At 47.0% G+C, this 22237-nt stretch overlaps 3 protein-coding genes across 3 annotated transcripts in view; 1 reads left to right on the top strand and 2 right to left on the bottom strand.

Annotated features, from left to right (window-relative positions):
* Positions 1 to 3486, top strand: part of LOC121041484 (fibrous sheath-interacting protein 1-like) — a 17939-nt gene extending 14453 nt beyond the window's left edge. Inside the window, exon 2 of the mRNA XM_040492256.1 lies at positions 1769 to 3486. Coding sequence (XP_040348190.1) covers positions 1769 to 1815 — 47 coding nt within the window. The 3' untranslated portion in view covers positions 1816 to 3486. The remainder of the gene's footprint in view (positions 1 to 1768) is intronic.
* On the bottom strand, positions 116 to 905 carry LOC121041486 (60S ribosomal protein L28-like). Its single transcript, XM_040492257.1, has one exon. It carries the CDS (start codon positions 504 to 506, stop codon positions 291 to 293), a length of 216 nt encoding a protein of 71 aa, XP_040348191.1. The 5' UTR covers positions 507 to 905; the 3' UTR covers positions 116 to 290.
* Positions 3487 to 5896: 2410 nt separating the features above from the next.
* Positions 5897 to 21837, bottom strand: THBS1 (thrombospondin 1). The gene is made up of 22 exons (XM_040492254.1): positions 21677 to 21837; positions 20988 to 21083; positions 20170 to 20729; positions 19169 to 19244; positions 18673 to 18872; positions 18438 to 18560; positions 17430 to 17523; positions 15834 to 16007; positions 15361 to 15537; positions 14890 to 15063; positions 14508 to 14635; positions 14244 to 14396; positions 13658 to 13876; positions 13091 to 13198; positions 12419 to 12578; positions 12187 to 12305; positions 10468 to 10702; positions 10059 to 10286; positions 9617 to 9888; positions 9085 to 9182; positions 8841 to 8980; positions 5897 to 8012 (listed from the first exon to the last, which is right to left on the bottom strand). Exons 2-22 carry the CDS (start codon positions 21052 to 21054, stop codon positions 8005 to 8007), a joined length of 3513 nt encoding a protein of 1170 aa, XP_040348188.1. The 5' UTR covers positions 21055 to 21083; positions 21677 to 21837; the 3' UTR covers positions 5897 to 8004.
* Between the last annotated feature and the right edge of the window lie 400 nt (positions 21838 to 22237).

The following is a 22237-nucleotide window of genomic DNA, read 5'->3' as shown; positions in this document are numbered from 1 at the left end:
CTTTTTTTTTTTTTTTTTTTTTTTTTTTTTTTTTTTTTTTTTTTACGGTGGTTGACACCTTCATTGCTTTGGCAGTGAGAGGCAGGTGCTCAGAAGCTCTTCGTGGGGTTGGCCTGATTTCTCTTTACTATCATGGGCTTGTGGCTGCAGGGGTTGGCGCTGACTCTGCCAATGGCAGCCATGCGCAGATCTGAGCGGAACTTGTTCTTGCGGATCATGTACCTGATGTTGCTGAGGGGGAACCAGGCATTCTTGTTGACGGTGGTCCACACGTAGGATGTGGCAGGTTTTCACTGGCCAGATTTCCGCTTCATGACCACCACTACTACCCTTTTGCCCTTGGCTGCCGGCTTCATGCCCACAGTCTGGCGGTGCATCAGCCCCTTGTAGCAGACGGAGTTGTGAGCCTTCAGCTTATTGGACTCTGTGATGTACACCTGCTTCTTCCTCTTGATCAGGAAGCTGGAGCAGTTCTGCACGACCACCCATTGTAGGCGGGCAGACATGGCGGCAGCTCCTTTCACTATGGCAGCCAGAGGTGGAAAGACTGGATACCAGTCTTTTTGAAAGTCCGTGTTGGAGGACTCAGTTGTGTTGGGTGATTCAGTTGTGTAGCCATTGCTTTGAAATCACTGTGCCAGGGTTCCACTGTGCTCATTGTATTCATTCATTAAGGACATTGCTCTAGGATATAAGGAATAAGACCTAATCACTGCTCTGCATTATTTCATAGTCCATTGAGGAAGGCAGGAACTTAAGCAGAGAACCACAGCAGGGGCGAGACAAGTGTAGTAAGAGCTTCTGGACAGGTGCACAGCAATACCACAGACAGGATGATGAACGTGGGGAGATGGGGAAGTGGCATTTAAGTTGAGCCCCCAAGGATGATGATCTTTTACGGGGTGGGCGAGAAGCGGAACACTCCAGATGGAAGAAATAGTACTTGCGGAGGCCTGGGTCACGGTCTTATCCTCATCTCAGGGGTGGGATATTGAGGTCTGTTTCTCATGTATCCCACCTTCCTCCCTGCTTAATATTTCTTCTCCGTGTGTTCACAATATCACTGCATTTCTCACTTCACTCTCTGAAACTCCAGATCATTTGTCATTAATTAAAAGATTAAAAAAAACATTACTGACATATAATTTATATACCTGTATTCATTTCCTGTGGTTGCCACAACAAATTATTACAACAGAAATTAATTATCTTGAAGTTCTGGAGGCCTGAAGTCTGAAACTAAAGAGTCAGCAAGGCCATGCTCTGCCTGGAGACTCCAGGGAAAAATGCCTCCCTGCTTCTTCCATTGTCTCAGGCTATTGAGAGGCTATTGCTTCTTTGGTTTCCTTGCTTTGTGGTCACATCATGCCAATCTCTGTCTCTGGTTTCACATTACCTTTTTTCTCTGTGTGTGTCTCTCCAATCTCCCTCTGCTTTTCTCTCTTACTAAAGTTTATTTTTTGAGAGAGAGAGCTCGTATGTATGCATGTATGAGTGGGGAAGAGAGAGAGAGAATCTCAAGCTGTCAGCAAGGAGTGGACTTGGGGCTTGAGCCCATGAACCGTGAGATCATGACCTGAGCTGAAATGAAGAATCGGATGCTTAACCAACTGAATGACACAGGCATCCCCATACCTCTACTTTTCTCTTCTAAGGAAGTTATTGAAAACAGGACACATCTGGATAATCCAGGATGCTCTCATCTGAAAAATAGTTATAGTTTTAGTTATATCACCTAAAAACTGTGGTTATTGTTTTCAATGTGCAGATGAAGAGGAGACTGAAGATGTGACAGAAGATTGGAAAGAATCTTGAGCGATGACTTTCTGGGCGTGCTTGCTTTGAAGGAAGTTGGTAAATTAAACTGTTTTCTGAATTCTTAAATTCATTGACTGCATCTATAGAGACCATTCCTCAAATACTGATTTTTAATATTTGGATTCTCTCTTCCTAGGTTTTGCTTCTTTGATATTTTTGAGACATGGGGTGCATTTGGTCAGTGATTTTTTTTCTTCACTGAAATGCCTGGTGAAATTGTGTTTTATTGCTAATCTTGCAACATCAGGGATATGTTATAAAATCAACATTTTATGTATGTGTGTGCTTTGTTAAAACTAGTTGAAGTACTATGATGACTTTGTATTTGATTTTATATGTTACAACTTCATTGTGATTTAGACAGATGGAATCACTATGAATTCTTACTTGGGCCCTGATTTTCCAGCTTTCTTCCCGTTTGGTGCCTGTTAAGTACAACTTGCCATAGAAAGAAATGAATTTTCTCAACAAAGCAATGTTAGCATGGGCTTTGCTTCCTTACTAGCAGTGGTATTTTGCTCAAGCAAGAGTTTGATTTACTTGAATTACTTGATTTTTATTACCATTTATCATCTTGCAGAATTTGCCTTTTAGAATGCAGCAAATAAATCATCCAGATTGGAAGGAGTTTATATGTCAGGATTTTGAGCAGAGGTTCTGTGCTTCACTTTAATTAAACTGCCTTAATCACATTCTCTCTGAAGCAAATTCTGTGGCTGCGGGATGGACTCTGATGATTGCTATAGTCCAGGATTCATGCTTACTGTCCTAGATGGAAGTTAGGTTAATCTCCCTGGGATAACCTCTAGAAACTAGGGGCAATCGTAAAGAGTCAGCAGTAACCATGAGTGTTGAGGAGGAAGTGAACATACATCCACTGCAATTACTAACTTTCTACTTTCTCCCAATGAGAATACTATGGTAAACCCTCTAAATTTAAGTAGCTTGGAGACCAGAGGGGACAGATACTAATTAATTAGTAAAATATTAAATAATTTGTTCTTGCTCCTCTCCATTGGACTTACAGATGTCATAGAAAGAGACCACCACTTTCTAGGTGTTAACTTAATACACAACTATTATGAAAGGACCATATGAAGAGATCTCCTATGACCTCTTCTATGACCTTCTAAGGTCATACTTATGCGGCAGGGATGGATGATATTCTTAATCAAAGCGCCATAAGCACCACATAGAGAGGGCAAAGGGAAGACACTCACACTTTTTTCTCCAGAGTACATTAAAAAAAAAAAAAAAGTAGAATGCAGCAAATAAAGATGAGCTACTTAAGAAATGTTCTGGGGTACTATTGAGAGAGAAGTTTTGTCTAGTTACAAGTCAGTAACTTGGATTCATGAGAAAATTTTATGTCAACACTTTATACAATGAATTGGCATGAAGTCCAATTTATTTCTGATGAAAAAAAGGAGTTAGCTATTGTGCTACCTTTAATGAAGTTTGGGGTAATAGGTATGTAGCATGATTCTTTTTTGCTCACACACATTTTTATCTGCTGATAGTTGAGGATGTTAATGATTGCTTATATCACATTTCCTTGACTTTGGAAAATAAACTCTATAGCTATTACATTTAGAGGAATGGATAAGCGATTTCTTTTTTGGGCCTCCTTTTTCAGTTTACATTAAACTTAACAATGGTTCGTATTGATGTCAATGTGTGACAGTGCGATTTATCTTGACGCTGAGTTTTGTTGGGGGAGGGTACCAGCAGATGTTAAAGTCGTGCTGTTGGACGCTCCTAAAAATGACACATGCATTGTAAAGTTTGGGTCAGGGGAGGGGTGTTATGGGTGGGAATTTGCAGTAGTGACAGAGAGGAGCCATTTTTGCCCGTCAAACTTTATGAAGAGCTCAGGTTTCTAAATCTCTGTGCTTCTGGTATTTGAGTGTGTGCAGTGGGGCTGGTTGGGGGAGGGGGGAGTTTTGTTGGGGGTGGTGAGAGCTTATGGCTTTCTAATGTGTTTCTGCAAACGGTATTTGAGGCATACTGAGCTTTTCTGTTATAGAAGTTTAAGAGAAGGGAAGGAATACAGAATGATCTCAAGTAATGGATTTTTTTCATGAAAAGAGGTGACACAGTTCATTCCTCAGCATGTCAGCTGAAGGTACTTCTAACAAGGATTGGTAAGCTAAATTTAGAATACAATTCAGATGAGATCAGGTGCATTCAAGGGATACAATATAATTCAACACAAAGGCTCCAGAATTTTTTTAAAAAATGTTACCCTGATAGGGAAAGTGGTTCTTATTAAAAATCAGTGTTATTATTTTAAGGTTCCCTCTAGACCTGAGTCTTTCCCCCAGAACAAGATCGAGAAGAAAAACCCCACAGGACCAAAAGTTTATTGCCCTTCAATCCAATTGTCTCTAAAATCCATGATCGTAAACTCTCTTAGCAGGAAAACTCTCTTAGCACCTTGATGGCATGATCTTAGTTCTGAACAAGCCTTTTATTTCCGTACAATCTACTGATTTGAAGGTCAGTCTCAGAGTAAACACGAAGGATACCAGGAAAAATAGCTCCCGTTCCTGGACACTTTTTGTGTCCTATCAGGATCTTTACAGTTCCTGTAGGTTTGCTCCTTAAAAAGTGAATTGGGGGGCGCCTGGGTGGCGCAGTCGGTTAAGCGTCCGACTTCAGCCAGGTCACGATCTCGCGGTCCGGGAGTTCGAGCCCCGCGTCAGGCTCTGGGCTGATGGCTCAGAGCCTGGAGCCTGTTTCCGATTCTGTGTCTCCCTCTCCCTCTGCCCCTCCCCCGTTCATGCTCTGTCTCTCTCTGTCCCCAAAAAAATAAATAAACGTTGAAAAAAAAATGAATTAGAATTCTCTCCTAAGACTTGCCATGTTTATGCTCCTCTGAGAAGGGATGATGTCCTGTTTCAAAGAATTATCTTTCAGATCAGTTTTCCAAACTCTGTAGCCCTTTTTGATATCTTATAGTTCTTTATTCTTGACCTAGGCACCATGAAATGATTTGGTAATTTATACTTCTGTATGATTATGCTGCCTTAGATGGGAGAAGTGTTTTTTTTTTTTCTTTTCATGTTTACTTATTTTTGAGAGAGACAGAGACAGAATGCGAGTGGGTTAGGGGCAGAGAGAGAGGGAGACACAGAATTCGAAGCAGGCTCCAGGCTCTGAGCTGTCAGCAGAGAGCTTGACCAGGGGCTTGAACTCACAGACCACGAGATCATGACCTGAGCCGAAGTCAGAGGCTCAACTGACTGAGCCACCCAGGTGCCCCGGGGGAAGTGTTTTTAGAATGAGACGGAAAATCAACAAGAATCTGTCTCAGCCAGTCATGTGTGGTGTTTCATGGACCCCCAAAGCCAGACCTTTAACCTACTCACAAGATTTCTGATTGTACTTGTTATTAAAACTGGAAATTAGTCAATATTTTGCTTTCATTGTTAGCTCACCCATACTCAAGTTCTGCTTATTGTAATGCTTTGGTCTTCTCTTTAAAAACTTGATACTTGATGTGTATTTTTTGGATTTCTTCCAAATCCTTTTAGTCCTGTTTTTGACCAAAGGTAAATTCATCTTCTGACAGGGGATGTCTATAAAGTTTGGCCCAATTTGGTAATGACGGTTCCTCCCTCATTCGCACTTCTAACGCTTCTCGACGACATGTAATTGTGTGCTACCTATCCAGTGCCGTCATGCATGGGCCAGAAAATGTAGCCGTGAGCATTGCGTGCACCTCGCTTATATTTTTTTCCCTTTGTTTTCATTGTTCTTTTTAGAAACAGAACTGTACTCTGAAATGGACTCAACGTTTAATTACCTTTCTAAAACATACAATTGTATCCTGTTGGGGTCCACCTTTTGAGTCCTTGCTTTGTTTTTAATAGGGCAGGCCAATGTTTTGTTCTGATTCCACAAATGCAGCAAATGTGTTTTCCAAGCAAATCAGTCACCTTCAATTGGATAGAAACTGTCAATGTTACTAATATTTACTGTAATGTCTTGTGTATGTTGTATTGGTTTAGGAATGGAGTTTACCCACACCTCATAACAAAGCCAGTAGAGAATAAATAAACATGGATACAGTAAGTATAAATATAAATTTCCATATGATTTATTGTCGTTCCTTGTACGTAACAGTAATATACAAACTTACACTGCTTTTAGAATGTAAAATGGATAAAAATGTGTACAAAAAAAGCACATTCCTAGAAAAAGGTATTGGTAAATAGTAAAAACTGGGGGGTAACAAGCGAAAAACAAATCAAAAACAAAACAAGAACCCCAACAATTCTTCAATTCAGTGTGCAAACATTTTATAAAAATAGAAATACTAACTCTACAGGCAGTATTTCCTGATAAATTATTTAAATAGCGTATCTACACAATCTGAGATCTATTCCAAAGGCAATGAGAAAATAATTTATAAAAATAAAGCAATGGTATATAAGATAGAAAAAACATAACTTTCAGAAAATGTATTTAACATTTCAATGCTATTTCCTTATTGGGAATACTTTTCTGCAAAGAGTTTTTATACTATGTACAACATTGACTTTTTTTTTTTTAAGGTACTACAGTAGCTTTAAGTTTGTAAGACACTTAGACTCTTTCTGCTTGATCCAAAAATTCTTTACTCAGTCACACAACAAATGAGGTAATATTTGTATAGAAGTTTCACCTTTTTTTTTTTTTCTTTCCTCTTTTGGAAAAATGACAAAGTGTAGATGCTTTTCTTCTCCCTGGAAATAGGCACAAGGGATAGGGTACAACAGTATTAAAGGACTCTTGGCTTTCTTTTTCAAAGTTACAAACACTAGCAAATGGGCAACCGATTCCACTTGAAAAGACAAAAAAATCCCAAATCATTCACTCTGAGCACAAAGCAAAGAGCAGCCTGCTCTGCTGATTTTCCTTGTGCCGTTCTTGTGAGAGATTTGCTGATAAATCTCCACTACCTGCTGTCAAACACTTTCCACGTGAAACCTAGATTCCAGGTAGAACAGAGTTAATAAATAATCTGTATTTACAATCTTACAGTCATGAAGACTCCTAACGAAGATGATCCAGATAGTCCTTACGCTTCTTCCTGTTCCATGAATAGTCTTTCAGACAGATCCTCCAAAGTAAAAAATAAATATTTTATATTGTAAAGTGTTTGTAAAACAAAAAAACCCCAAAAAAACAAAAAACAAACAAAAAAACCAAAAAAAAAAAAACAAACCCAAAAAACCAAAAACTACAGTCTAAGATAGCTGGAAAACTCCATGACACTCAAGAAAAAAAGAGAAAAGGAATGTTTTAGTTGAGAATTTTGTGCCTTTCTAACCATAAAAATACAAGCCCGGCTGCCCGTCTCTTTGGAGGCAGCCCGGTGCTGAGATGGTAGGTTTTGTGTTTTTCCTGCTACGTCTGCACAAGCTACATCTGGAATAAAACCGACAATTTCATGGTAACCAGGCAGTGGCAGCCAGCACAGCCTTACAATGGTTTAGTTCTCATTCCGTAGTTTGGTCACTGCAGGTGATGTCTAAGGGATGGGGTTCTGGGAGGGAGTCCCAAAGCCAGTCTTTCCCTCCCCTCCCTGCTTCTATTTAAGTGCCTATGTACGCGGTTAATCAGCTAACACTGGTCAGCATCATGAAATCCAGCAAGTCTTTCAATCCCCTGAAAATGATTTAGTACCGAACATGTAACAGCTCCACCTTTTCTTCATACAATCATCTCTTGGGGCCCCGCCCTCCCTGTCGGGCTTTGGCCCCTGCTCCTCCTCTTTCTAAGGGTCAAGCATGGTGGTTTGCCAATTCTAGTGAGCCCTCCCTTCTCCCACACGCCTGAAAACGCTTTGGAGTCCACTGCTCAGAGATGGCCTCACGCTAGCACCCTACCCTGACAAAAACGGAGTGGGGCAGCCACCTGCCCACTGACGCGGGGGATGCTTTTGCTTTTTGGAAAGCAAACCAACGTAATTATTTCTGTTCTTGGAAGATTGTCTTTGCATTCAGAGGCTGTATGCTGAGTCTGATTTGGAAAACGGCATTTTCTTGAGGCAAGTCCCATATCCTAGGAGTCCACAATGATACGCAAGCAGAGAAAAGGCAGGGAGGAGTGATCCTAGGGGTTTTCTTAAGCCCGTGGTTCCAGAAGGTGCAACACCAGCATTGGTTAGGATCAGTCTTTTGATCAACAGTTGGACGATTAGGAATCTGTTCAATAAACAAACACATAAATAGATAAGCCAATTCATTCATGAAGGCACTAGCGTTAACAGTTAACAAATGAACCTTAGCGTAGCTCTACTTTAATACTGACAAAAGCTTAAGACTGTCAACTTATTAAATGTTAATGAGCTTGACGGAGCAGGACCTTCCAGGGTGTATGTACACTATGCTTTCTAAAGCCTTCAGTGTTTAGGGAGTGTTCCACGTTCAGACTCAAAGATTATGTCATAATTTAAATCTGGAGTAAAATCCGTCTTTTTACTGACTGATCCTGGTAGGCATCAGGTCTTGGCCCAGTAAACATTAGATATTGTGTGGTAGGCCCAGCGCTGGACTTGAGGCTCAAGTAAGCACAGAGAGAAAAAGACTAAAAATAAACTGAGGTTCTAGTGAGAATTAATTGAGCCCATCAGTCTGACGGTAGTATACCCTTTCTACCCTTAGACACAAGGAAAGGCTGGGCAGGCCCTCTTATGCTCGAATGTTGGGAATAAGACTAAGTAGTGTGTAAGGCACAGAAACAGGTCAAACTTGAAAGTAGTATTCATGGGGTCCAAACTGTACACCAGTTTGTCCACAGTTTATATTTCTACTGGGAATGAGAGCACAGAGACTGCTACGCAAACTGAGGTTCTTAACAAGGAGTCCAGATTTCATAAGCCACAGCCTATAGGCCTTGTTTTTATCGTGGTCTTCAACAGCAAAATAGAAATAACCCGGTCCCTAAAACCGTCTTTTAAACAGATGCTCCCATAATGGGCACTCTCAATACTAGAGATGTCAAACGTGGGTTCACTGTATCATTGCTCCTACCTCTGCATTCGTATTTCAGGTCGGAGAAGAACACCATTTCTTGAGAGAAGACAAACAACCCCAGTCTACCTCCAGCATAGGTTTTGTCGTAGATGGGTCCTGAGTCAGCCATGATTTTCTTCCCTTCGTACATCACCACTCTGCAGGGAAGAGAAAATCTCGTTAGTGACACTCCTAATTTTTGGCCGCCTCCTCCTCCCCCATCAGTGTGTGACTAAGTGAAATGTAATCAACATCATCTTACCTAATGAAACCCGTCTTTGGTCGGTGGCTGAGACGCCATCTGTAGGCAGTGAAATCTTTCCAGCCTATGTGACGAGGGTCATGCCACAGAGTGCGCACCTGAAGGAAAAGGAAAAGGTTGAAACATGGCTGAATCAAGATTTCTATTTCATTCTATAGGAAGGAGTACTTGAAGGGTACCAAATGGGCCTAAATTAGAGGGCTGCAATGTTGGATTTTTTTCTAAGACCTTTCATTTGATGTGTGGCCTTGAATCAAGGAATCATGATGTGTTTCCTTGAAACACAGGAAGCAGAAAGAGGAAGGAAAGTTTTGTTTGAAGAGGCTGAAACGGTCTTTGGATTCGAAGGGAACTCTTGGTTACAGGGAGCTCCCCTCCCAGAGGCCACCATTTGGTTTTTACAAAGCAAAACTTAATGCTGGGGTTGCTGGGGCCGGGAACTTGTTATCTAAGACTGCCTGGGGCTAGCCTTGGCCAAAGCACAGGGTCCCTAGTGCTTGTCCAGCACCTTCCTCGGGGGCCTTGTTCTCACCTGGCCGGGGGTGTTTCCCGTGTGCCACAGGGCATTCCGTAGGTGCTCGCCTGGCCCTGTTGTGGAGTTCACCACTTTCACAGAAAGGCCAGAGTATCCCTGAGCCCTAGTGGGGTTGGTGTCCCAGTAGGACTGGGTGACTTGCTTCCACATCACCACATAAAAGCGGCTGCTAGACTGGTAGCCAAACACAAATCCAGCATAGTCATCATCCCTCTCAGTGTTGATGAAGAAGGTGCCACTGAAGTCCACTGCATTAAACTCATCGTAACCTAGAAAATGAAAATGAGGCCAGATGTGGGTTAACAGCTGCAGCCCTTCAGAAGCTCCTGGGTTACATTCCCAGACATCCATAATACTTCAGGGAGACACCTAAGTGCCAGGTTTTACATTTGCTTCTTTCCCGTGTATGCACTTGTCTTTTGTTTGGAGAACTCCTTACCTACAGCAAGTCCTGGATCGCAGTTGACAGTCTGGACGAGTTCTTTACCCTGATGGCGCACCACCCAGTTAGGGTCATTTTGGGACGTCCCTTTGGGATCTAGAGGAATCATCTGGAATCGGCGGAAATCGGTCTCACTGATATCAATGTTTTCGGGACAGATGTCATCGATGTCTGGCACATTGTCATGGTCAAAATCATCTTTGCAAGCATCACCTCGACCGTCACCTAAGGTCAAAAAAGGCAAGAGTTCAGTGGAATTTTGAAATCTTGCTCGTGTCAGAAATTCACTCTCTTGTCTAAGTTGGCATATAGTGTTTTCATCCTCGCAATTATCCATTTGGTTTTGCTTTTATGGTCTCTGAGAGAGCCATGGTGTCAGTCTCTTAAAGTGGCTCCCCTAACTCACCGTCAGAATCCTTCTGGTCAGGATTGGGCACGAGTCTGCAGTTGTCCCTATCATCAGGAATGCCATCGTTGTCATCATCATGGTCACAGGCGTCTCCCTTGCCGTCCTTGTCATGGTCAGCCTGGTTAGCATTGGGCACATAGGGACAATTGTCCAGGTTGTTCTGGTGGCCATCTTCATCAATATCCTGATTGTTGTCACAGGTGTCTCCGATGCGGTCTGAGTCAGAGTCAAGCTGAAAGAGACAGAAGCCAATGGTAAACTGAGGTATAAGTCATGACTGTTAAAGATGACTTACAGAAGATTCTCCCATGTTTAATATGGCCAGTGGGGTTTCAGGTCTGTAAGTTTCTGCCAGAAGAGAGCCAACCCTTCCAAGAGATTAAATGCTATTAAAGAAATAAAATTTGGGGCGCCTGGGTGGCGCAGTCGGTTAAGCGTCCGACTTCAGCCAGGTCGCGATCTCGCGGTCCGCGAGTTCGAGCCCCGCATCGGGCTCTGGGCTGATGGCTCGGAGCCTGGGGCCTGTTTCCGATTCTGTGTCTCCCTCTCTCTCTGCCCCTCCCCCGTTCATGCTCTGTCTCTCTCTGTCTTAAAAATAAATAAACGTTGAAAAAAAAAATTAAAAAGAAATAAAATTTATGGTAAGACCCAAACTCCACAAACAGTGGACCCTCCGTGCCATTTGCTCTGCAACGTTATCCCAAAGATCCAGAACTTTATTGTTCTGGCCCCAAAGCTATTTATCCTATATTGCTTTTTGTTTTCCAGGACCTCATAAGAATAAGCGCTATGAAGAAAAAGCTCAATCTATCATTTCTATAATCTTATATAAAAAGCTGGATTCTGTGGTGCATGGGTGGCTCAGTTCACTGAGTGCCTGGCTCTTCATTTTGGCTCAGGTCATGATCTCATGGTTCGTTGGGACAGGGCCCCACGTTGGACTCTACACTGACAGCACAAAGCCTGCTTGGGATTCTCTCCCACACTCTGTCCCTCCCCTGCTCGTGCTCTCTCTCTCGCTCGCTCTCTCTCTCTGTCTCTCTCTCAAAATAAACTTAAAAGAAAAATCTGGTTTCTAAGTTTCTACAACAAAGCATTGGAGAAAAGAAATGCCTTAACTTACATTGCTAGAAAATTATGGCCAATTACACATGAAAAGAAATATTTTCAGACATGGAATCTGTTCTGGCTCGTGTATATTTGTAGCACTCTCTCACAGAGGTAGAGAACAGAACGATCTGTTTGTCAGTCTTCAAAATTATCTGGCATTGCAAACAGGAATTTGAGCTTTTGCAAGTATTTTTAGTTGGAGGTTTTTTAACAGCCAGATTCTATCCTTAGCCATGAAAATGGTCATTAATTTTTTAAGAATCTTGTCTTCCATCTCAGTCTTAGAAACGATTAACATTACCAGAGTAGTCAGGTTTCTGCTTTGTGTAATTTATGTTGACCCTGGTAGATCACACAAAGTAAGTCACGTGAACCTTACAGAAGACCAGAGTGAAGTTACAAGATGGTCACAGGGAAGACCTCTGGGACTCTGCAAGGAGCTCTCATCAGGCAAACTGTGTATATGAAAATACCATAACTGGGCTAGGAGACCTCAAAGAGCCATGGGCACAAAACAGTTTGAACTCTTTAAGTGCTGTTTTCTTAGAAGCCTAACAGGAGCTATTCCAGTACTCTCCTGGGAGGCTGTGCCAGGGGTCCACCTACCTGATCTGGATTGTGTTCCAGGGGGCAGTTGTCACACTGATCGCCGACCCCATCCATATCCGTGTCCCTCTGGTCCACGTTGTAGACGTACTGGCAGTTGTCTCGTTCATTGAGGATACCTGCAGGGAACACGTGACCAGTAAGGGCTGGAACCTCTAGCCTCTGACGTTTTGATAAGCCATGCCCCCATATCCGGGGCTGCAGAGAAGTAAGATGGCCCCTGGCGCCTTACCATCCCCATCGATGTCAGCGGCACAGGCATCTCCTTCCCCGTTGTTGTCTGTGTCAGCCTGATCTGGGTTGTGGTTGTAGGGGCAGTTGTCACAGCGGTCTCCCACGTCATCCCGGTCATAGTCATACTGAGCTGGGTTATAGTGGAATGGACAGTTGTCCTGAAAAAAAACAGGGAGTATTTTACAACACTGTCCATGCAGCCAGCTCCAGCCTCAAACTGTATGTGTTATATACAACTGCAAAAATCTAACATTTTCTACTTCATGATCACTGTAGAAGTTAAAAACCGGAGCATAATGAATGAAAAACTGGTTCTCGTTTGTTGTGCGTCAGTGAAATGGAAATATAAGGACACCATCCCCGTTCTTTGTAGGCTGAAATAAATTGTCCTGCAACTCAGGTAAGAATGTGAAACATACCTGGGGAGCAGAGGGTCCTTGTTTATATATTGTCATTTCTTGTTCAAATTGGTGGGGGTGGGGATGGAAGGTCGAGATGAAAAACCAAACCCTCATGTAAATATTCTCTTGGCAATATCTAGGCATTACAACTACCAGCGAATGACTATTAGCTTCTATATACATGTTTGGTTGGTTTTTCCTAGTACATGTGCTGAGTTCCATTGAATCCTACTAAGTAGAAGAGAAGGACGACCGGAAAGCATCCTTACCCTGTCATCTGGGATTTTATCATTGTCGTCGTCGTCATCACAGGCGTCGCCAATTCCATCCTTGTCATAGTCTTCCTGCCCGGAGTTGGGAAGGTTGGGGCAATTATCCTGGAAAGAGATGACCCACATGACAGCTGTAGACCGTGTGCCCGGCTCTCGACTCACGCGTGGGGCAGGGCCCCCAGACACAGCACACTGAGAGCGAGTAGACTGCTGTGCTCCCTGATGGTGTGTATTTTTTAACAGGAAGACAAGAAATTAAGACAAGAAATTTCCTGGGGGCATAGATCATTTGTAGAAATGCTGTGCGCTTTATGCGTGCTGGGAACGCAAGTCCCGCTCCACTGGCGTCTGGGAGAAACATGACCAACTCTGGAGCACACCAGCCAAAAGGGTCTGCCCTGTGCATGTACTTGGCACCAAGTGACTTCATGTTAAGGATTCGTGCCGTTCTGCCTTGGTGTAATTTCATCTGTTGGTTTCATTTGCAAACTTCAGACATTTAAAATCGTGTGGCCTCTTCTGTGGATCAGGGGAATGTGGATTCTTTCAGGAGGCAGGCTGTACCTTTTTGCAGTGGTAGGTGGCATTGGCCACGCACACCAGGTCCTCGTTGGGCCAGCCGTCCAGGTCCGTGTCCTCACCGCAGATGATGCCATTGCCTGCGTAGCCGGGCTTGCACTCACAGCGGTACATGGGGTCACTGTAATGGCCCAGGTAGCTGCACTTGGCGTTCTTGTTGCAGTCGTGTGTCCCATCTGTGCAGGGGTTGCGGGGCTTGCATACCTGGGGCGACAACATCCTGATGTGCATATGCAGAGCCTTCGAGAGTCCCCAGATCCCGCTCCTCAGTGAGGAGGAGTGTGGGGTACTCTGTCCCTCCCTCTTCCCTGGCCCCTGCGGGTGTCCTAGCCCATCAGCTCACAACTTGTTCCACAGCAGCATTTTCAAACACGACGGACGATTTTTCCCCTGCTGGCTTTACAATGGGGTTGTCCTGTCTTGTTTCTAAAACCTCGACTGGACACTGAGCCTTTTCCCTATTTCTTTGTGGAGGCTGTGAAATGCCATGCCCGTCTTTCCTGGCGGTTTCAGTGAAGGCCCCCCCCCCCCCCCCCACACACACACACACTGGTCGTGTGGTCTCGTCTACCTGTTTGTTGGCGGTGGCATATTCCACACCCCGGCCGAACGGCTGCGGGCCAGTGAAGCGTGGGGGGCAGGGCAGACAGTTGTAGCCCGGGTCCGTGTTCTCACACCTGTGCTCCCCGTTGTGGTTGAAGCAGGCGTCAGGTACTTCTTTGCACTATGGGAGAAAATGACAGTTTGCCTACTGTTCAGGGAACACCGCCCGAGGGGAAGACTGCGAATCCAGCCGTTTTTCTTAGATCTAGGCACTCGGCCATCGCTTCCTCACCTCATCGATGTCTTTGCACTGGATGCCATTTCCACTGTAGCCGGGGGGACAAGCACCACATTTCCAGCTGCCGTCAGGGTAACTGGTACACTTGACCCCAGCAAAGCAGGGATTGGACAGGCATCCGTCTGGGATGAGAGAGACAGGCAGATGGTGGGTATAAGCGGCTGTTACTGCCACGCTCCTCACAAAACAATACGGTGTGAAACGCTGTGGGGAACATGTAACTGTTCACTTGTTGAGGGGACTCCGGAACGCCAGGTGGACAGTGTAGTCAAAACACTCAGGGCCATTCACAGCGGGAGCATCCCCTGAATGCTGACCATGGGTTTCAGTTACACAAAAAACCCAGGGTGGTTTTATCCGGGGCCGCATGACTCACCAATTGGACAGTCCTGCTTGTTGCAGATCTGGTTTTCTGTCGCATCACCAACGCAGTCCTTGCCTCCAAACTGGGGCGTGGGGTTGTTGCAGAGCCGGCTACGTGTCTGCACCCCTCCTCCGCAGGTGACAGAACAGATGTCCCACAGTGACCAGGGACCCCAGCCTCCATTGACTGCAAGAAAGTGAACCACATGCCAAAGTGAAGGTCCATTTTCTGACACCTCACCTCTCCTAGAAGACTCTCCTCACTTGGTCCGAGAAAACTCTCCTACTCGGACATAGGAGGACCACGTTTGTGAAGAGGGCCAGTTTGAAATGGTTTTCTGTTTTTTTCTTAAAAGAAGCTGCTGAGCATGCAGGACTTGGCTTCTACTTGTTCCCCAGGAAGTAACCTTTCCCCCCTTCATGGCCTGGCAAACAGGAGGCCATGGGTGCCCGGTCTGCAGGGGTGCGGCACGCTCTCACGCACTGGGGCACGCGTCTCTCCTGCAGGCCTTGGTCTCTCGAGCTTCGCCTTCACACGGCTTCCCGTTCATCTGGGGGCTAGGGGAATTGCAGAGTCGGATCCTTGTGATCACACCATCACCGCATGTCACAGAACAAGACGACCACGGGGACCAGTGGCTCCAGCCGCCATCCTGTTTAACTAAAATGCAAAGCTGATGGTTACAGGGTGTTTACAAGGGGTCAAGCTCTATGCTAACCATTTGAAATGCATCACCTAGGTGAAATCCTTAAAATAACCCTATCGAGAGCTATTTTCCCCAATGTGCAGTTGAGGAAAGAGCCGCAGGGAGGGGAAGCTGTGTTCAGGGGTGCACAGGTGGGCAGAGTTGGGGTTCAGATTCAGACCATCTAGAAACTGTGCCCTTAACCTCTATGCTCTGGAAGCGGACAAGGACAAGTCAGCTCTCCACACTCCTAAGGGGCCACGATGCTTACATCTCTTGTCACACTCCTGAATGTGGCAGGTCCGCGTCTGGACGGAGGAGCCCTCACAGCGGTTGTTGAGGCTGTCACAGGAGCGACCGCGCTGCTGGATTCCGTTGCCACAGGTCACAGAGCAGGAGGTCCACTCAGACCACGGGGACCAGCCATCATCCGCAGAGTCGCTGGCTGCAGAGAAAGCGGGGTCATTTAGTGTGCGATCACCAAGATATGCTGTTGTTTAGACTGTGCTCCTCAGGACCTCCTTCCTTTGCCAGAGGGTGAAAGGCAAGGGGTTTCTTAGGCCAACAGCCAAAAGGTTTACCCCCTGTCATTGCGTTACAGCATCGGGGTCAATGAAGGCTCAGCCTGGGTCAGCACCGCGAAGCCTTCTCCCAGTAGCATATCTTCACCTATTCATGGGGTCTCCTTTCTCAGCATTTCCAGTGGCTTTCCCTTTCCTGACTGAAGAGAGCTTGGTAGGCATTTCTAGTCCCAGGCTTCCAAGACCAGGAGATCTGCAGGCAGCTTATACGAGTCACTTTGGACATCGGGGGAGCCACAGACCATGTGTCTGGCAGGTGAGCTGGAAGCAGCGTAGCTGCTCTTGGCTCTGCCTCCAACTCGGTCATGAGGTTAATCAGTGCGCGGCTCCTCTTACCCTAGCATGTGGGGCCTGCTCTGCGCAGGTTTTCACAAGACAAGGGGTGTGTTTACCAGCCGCCCAGGCACCAGGACTAGGATCGCATGTAGCTGTATCAGACACAGGACCGAGAATTTGTTTCTCTTGCCATCAGCTGGAAGTCTTCCTAGCAATCCTGGACTGAAGTCCAGGACTCCACTAGTCTCCAGCTGGCTTTGTTCCCTTGAGCCCACACCTGAAGTGTATGCTGAGCAGAAGCAGTTACCCAAGCCATCATCCCAGTGGCAGTATCGTTAACACAGCCTCGATGAGACTGCTTGTCCTGAGCTGTGGCCAGTGTGGAGTGTATACGTATAGGGGTGTGTGTGTGTGTACGGTGAGTGCTACTTTCCTGCTTTATTTCTTAGTTGTGATGAGGTCATTTTTATGACCTGTACATACTACATTCAATATTGACTCAGCAAAGTGATTAACTTATACTGCCCACAAAAACCAGGGGATAGGGTGTCTGCCGTGGAACAGTATGGTGTCTGGGAGAAGCTCCCAGGGCCCCGAACCTGCTGTCATTCGTAGGCCTCTCTCCTATTCCTGCAGGTAAGACAGATGCAACGTTCAGACCCAATTAAGTCCAAAGCTTGCACTACAGACCGCCTATTTCTCTGCTGAGATTTTTCTTAACTCTAGGCCATCGTGTTGAATTCTAAAAGGCAGCCAATTCAGAGCTAGTGCTGCTACAAATCCATCTCTCCTTGCTTCAGAGCATCAAGTCAAAATTAATAAGCTATACCAAGATCATTATCGCCTCTATGGCAGCCAAGCCATCAGTTAACCAGATGCTGCAGCAAGAAACTGAATTAAAACACACAATGGAAATGGGGGTGGGGCTCCAGTGTCCTGTTCAGCGGTCCAGGGTTTATGGAGAACTGAGCTAGTCATTAAGGAATGGTTATGAGGTTTTAAGAACTTACGCCAACACCGTGGGCAGCATTCTCCATCGGGAACTGTGGCATTGGAGCAGGGCATGATGGGGCAGGACACTTTTTTGCAGATGGTAACAGAGTTCTGGAAGGCAAGAGGGAGAAATGGGTTACTAAGTGTGTGGCAGGCAGAAGTTTATATACTGTAACATTTCAAGATGAAACACGGTCCTGGGTATAAATGTTCTACTGGAAGGACTTTAGTACATCTGTCTGTCCTATTTGTAGCCACCAAATTGTGGAGACCATTCTAGTGCTAGCTACTTGTCACTCCATGCCCCGGAGAGGTCTTTCTTGATTGCTACATAGGGGTAGAAGTGATAGCACAAAGAATTCGTCCGAAGGGAACCACTGAACATCAGGAGTCAAGTCTTTCCATCTGTGTCTGAAGATGAACTCAAAACTCAGCCAGGGCTTTTAAATTTTAAAATGTTCTCTTTACAGAGAAGAGATCAGTGAGCATTTTTCCCGCTTCACATACAGATCTGGATTTGTATTTAAGCTTGGCTTTGCTCGGTGAGTCAGGCAAACCCTCCAAGCGGCTTCCGGTGGCACTCGGGACAGCTAGTGACAGACACCGCCAACAGTGCTATCTGAGGTAAGTAGACAGTTACGTCCTAACGGTGTCGGGCTAAGTGATTTGAACAACCAGTACTGTGCTATGGGAATCTCGGGGTCATTGCTGAATACAGGTCAGGGGCCGGGAAAATAAAAGGAATGTTCCAACCAGGTCTTATTTACCTAACATTCAACACTTAGCCTTTGAACTAAACCAGGCAAATTAGATCAGATGTCTTAGCAGACTTGTCTTTCAGATACTTGGCCTGGGGTATATAATTAAGACTTTGAAAAACATTCTGAGAGTTTCAAGATTTTACAGAGGTCACAACTGCGTCTGGAGAACAATCCACTTTGGTATCAGGCCATCTGGGTATTTCCCTAGAGACTGGCCCCAGACACATGCCATCAATCCGTATTTCAGTCTGTAACGATCCCCACCTGACAGCGACACTCCGTGCAGCTATCAACGGTCCATTCCTCGTTATTCCTGTACTGAACTCCGTTGTGGTAGCAGAGGGGAGGCCTCCTCAGCTCATTGGCCAGCTCCTTGTTCTCTTCAGTCTAGAAGGGAGAGAAAGGCCATTAGTGCCCAACTTCATTTTCAGTCACTTGGGGTCACCTGCGATACACCTTCAGCTGCTCATGCTAAAGGGCTGAGGGGAGGGGCACTGACCACTTTGCGGATGCTGTCCTGGAGCGTGGTCACGATGGTGCGCAGGCCCCTCAACTCCAGGACCATGTTGGACAGCTCATCGCAGGATATGCCACAGATGGCTTGCAGATCCTTTGTCTTGTGGCCAATGTAGTTAGTCCGGATGGCAGGGCTGGAGCCGTTTACCACATTGTTGTCGAGGGTGAGAAGAACGTTGGTAGCTGCCAAGGAAGAAAGCAATACAATGAGGAAAGTAATGGAAGGTCTCACACGGCTGCTCTCACCAGCCAGCCCCTGGAGTTCCTACTTGTAAAGACAGGACACCTGGGGTGAAGGACACAGGTGGAGGGGAGGCACATGTATAAAAGGGACCTTCAAGAGTGATCTACACGTAGCTTTTAACCAGGTCATCTGGGGTAATTTAAGCATGACCACCATTACTTAAGTTTCTCAGCTTGGTTTGGGTGGCGCCTCCCCAATTTCCTCATATGCCCCCCCAAAACAGAATGGTACTCACAGCTCGAACAGCCTTTGTTCCTGAGGATGGCTTCTGGTGTGGTTCCGAAGACGAACCTCACATTCTGCAGCACCCCCTGGGGGCAGAGGACACACATTACTTGTCGAGTAGTGTTGAGTGGGGGCGGGGGGAAATGGGCGGGAGAGAGGGTTTATGCCAGGAAAAGCACACAAAGGAGGTCCTAACAGTTTGAAAGAGCGCGCTTTAAAGATCACCATGTCAAAATAACACGCCAACATAAACTGCCAAACAACTTCACCATCTTAATTGGGCCTTCTGCCAAGTCTTCAGTATTTTACAAGGAAATCAGTTTTCAGCCCACTTGGATACACAGGAAATGGAATCGGACACCAGGGACAGAGGATATAACGACACTCTCCAGTGTCAAAGAGTGAGATGTGGGAGTTTCAAAGCCCGGGTTGCAAAGATCGAGACGTTTAAGCAAGGAAGAAGCCGTGGCAGCAAATAAGCACTATTTTAACCTTTTTGAGAGCGGCTCCTGGGACTGGCTACATTCCCATGAGGAATCAAATGGCAAAGTGGTAAATACCGTGCTCACACTACCCATTACGAGCTACATTACGGTTGGTGGAATGCATGTAAAGTAAGCCCTTTCCTTGCGAATAGCATATGAAGGATCTAAGGCTTGAACGGGCAGTTCTAGGAAAACCATTGCTTGCTTCTGTCAGTGGTTTACGAAGTGTGGTCCCCAGAACACCAACATTAGCTTCACTTTGAACTTGTTAGAAATGCAAATGATCAGGCCCCATCACCGACACACCGAATCTGAATCTCTGCGAGTAGGGTGCTGGGTGCCACAGTATGTGTTTTAACAAGCGCTCCAGGTGTTTCTGATGCGCCCTGAAGTTTGGGAACCACTGCCTTGGTCCTCCAGTATATTTTCTATACTGGAAACCCTGCCTCTCCTGCTATAGCGCTCCTGACAAGTCAGCTGCCTAGCAGTCAAACCCAAGGACCAGGAACTGGAGAAGAGGCCTCACCTGGAAATTGTCATTGACACCTCCTTTTGCGATGCGGAGTCTGGCAACGTTGGCCAGGTCCCTGGTGAAGATGCTTTGGATGGGGACATCCAGCTCGGCGTTCTCCATCTTCTCACAGTCGATGTACAGCTGGGCCCTGTCCTCCTGCACAAACAGGGTGATGCTCTTCCATTGGCCGGTCGCCAGCAGCGCTTCTTCCACCGACACCACATGCTGCATCCCCTGCACGGTTAGGCTCAGGTCCAGGGTGCCCGCCTTGCCATTGGAGACCACACTGAAAACCTGGCCAGAGTGGTCTTTCCGTTCTATGGCCAGCAGTGTGCCTCGGGTCTTCTTCATCTGCCTCAGGGAAGCCAAGAGAAGGAAGCCTTTCTCTGCCCGCACGGCATCCACCAGGTCTTGGAACTTGTCGTCAGGCACAGGGGGGATCAGGTTGGCATCCTCGATGCGGAAAGCTGGGCTGGAAGAGTCAGGACCCTTCACCAGCCGGCGCCCAGAGCCCTTCCGGGCAGCGCCCGTGAGTTCAAAGATGTCGAACACGCTGTTGTCTCCCCCGGATTCTGTTCAACAGAGGACATACAATGAGCCTTCTAGGCTGTGGCCAGGGATGGGGACAAAGGGACAGGGCGAACACTCTGGGCAACCACTGAAAGCACTAAATAAACGCCATGGTCAGAGGAAAACTGCGTTCTGATGTTCAATCAGGGCTCTGGGGAGAAACAGCTAGCAGTGGAGAGCATGAGAGGGAGGCACACGTGGGGTAACCAGCACCTTCTCATCTCCCCCCCCCCCTCTCAAAAGGTGTCATACAGACTCACCTGGAATACGGTTGGAGCCACATACATGCAACAGGAAGAGGACACTGAGTCCCCAGGCCAGCCCCATAGTGGAGCTGTTTGTGCCCAGCAGGGAGCCTGTAACAGGAAATACAGATCCTCAGAGGCAGCCAAGCAGGGAGGGTGGGCAAAAACTGGGGGCTGGGCTTGGGGCCAGGGCCCTGGGGGATCCCCCCTTGGCCCCACATTTGCTGGAATGAGGGACAACAGTATTTACTTTGGACAGGACATCAGAAAGAAAAAGAATCAAGGGGAGGAGACAACGGTTTTAAAGTTTGGGGGTGGCACTGGGGCAAAGACCAACAACTTGGGGACTTTCCCTTGGCAAGTCGAGGGTAAACAGTAGGACAAGGAGCCGCAGTTTCGGGGGTGCAGGGAGGCACAGGGAACTAGAGGTCTAGACGGGTGACAAAAAAGGTGTAGGGAGCAATGGAAGAATCAAAGAAAATCTTGTGGAAGGGGCGTCCTGACGAGTTGGTTTGTGAACCCCAAGCGGGAAAGAATAGCTCTGGAGCCCTTCCACGAGAAAAGTCTCCCGTCAGCTGGGAGAGACAGCGGGGAAAGGCGAAGAGGTATGAGATCCGGGGTCCGCGAGGGGCTGAAGCCTCGGAGCTCGAGGTGTCTGGCCAGGGCAGCACCCGGTCCTCGGCGGCCACCTGGGGACTCCTTACCTGTGTGCACACGGGTGCAGCGACCCGGAGCGGCGGCTAGGGAGCAACGACAGGCGGCGAGTCCCGGAGAGGCGCGGGGCGAGCGGGGCGAGCGAGGCGCCCGAGGAGGAGGCGGCCGCCGGAGTCGGAGGCAGCGCCGGAAGGGCTCGCGGGAGCCGGGACCCTGCGGCCGGCTCGAAGGCAGTGGCTGGCGAGGTGGCGGAGCGGCGCGCTTTTAAAGGCGCGCTCACATTCCTGGGGATTCCTCTGGCCAATGGGAGGCGGCGGGGCAGGAAGCGCGAGGGGGGCCAGTCTGGGTTCCTCTCTCCGCCCCCCGCTGCCTGGCGCATAACTTTCCAGCTAGAGAGTGAAGGGAGGGGGGAGGCGGGGGTCGGGGCCGAGGAGCGGTGGAACTTCTCAGAAAAATAGGTGCCCGCCCACGCAGCCTTGGCGCACTCGCGCTCGGTACTTTGGATTCTGGAGTCCGGTGTGAGCGCCCCGAGCGGCGACCGGGCTTTGGCCGCCCCCGGGCCCATAGTGGTGGTGGGGGCGGGGGGGGGGTCGTCGGGCGGGATTTCAGGC

This window comes from Herpailurus yagouaroundi, unplaced genomic scaffold (assembly GCF_014898765.1).
Source record: "Herpailurus yagouaroundi ecotype Mexico unplaced genomic scaffold, PumYag 184, whole genome shotgun sequence".
Lineage (NCBI taxonomy): Eukaryota > Metazoa > Chordata > Mammalia > Carnivora > Felidae > Herpailurus > Herpailurus yagouaroundi.
The sequence above is the reverse complement of the archived record's forward strand: the minus strand, read 5'-3'. Positions and strand labels throughout refer to the sequence as shown.

Excerpts from the sequence above, each read along its gene's own strand:
- LOC121041486 (XM_040492257.1), bottom strand. The coding sequence starts at position 506 with ATGTCTGCCCGCCTACAATGGGTGGTCGTGCAGAACTGCTCCAGCTTC.
- THBS1 (XM_040492254.1), bottom strand. The coding sequence starts at position 21,054 with ATGGGGCTGGCCTGGGGACTCAGTGTCCTCTTCCTGTTGCATGTATGT. Across the intron at positions 14,397-14,507 it reads AGTGCAAAGACATCGATGAG|TGCAAAGAAGTACCTGACGC; the intron begins GTGAGGAAGCGA and ends TTTCTCCCATAG. Across the intron at positions 9,889-10,058 it reads CGATCCAGGACTTGCTGTAG|GTTACGATGAGTTTAATGCA; the intron begins GTAAGGAGTTCT and ends TTCATTTTCTAG.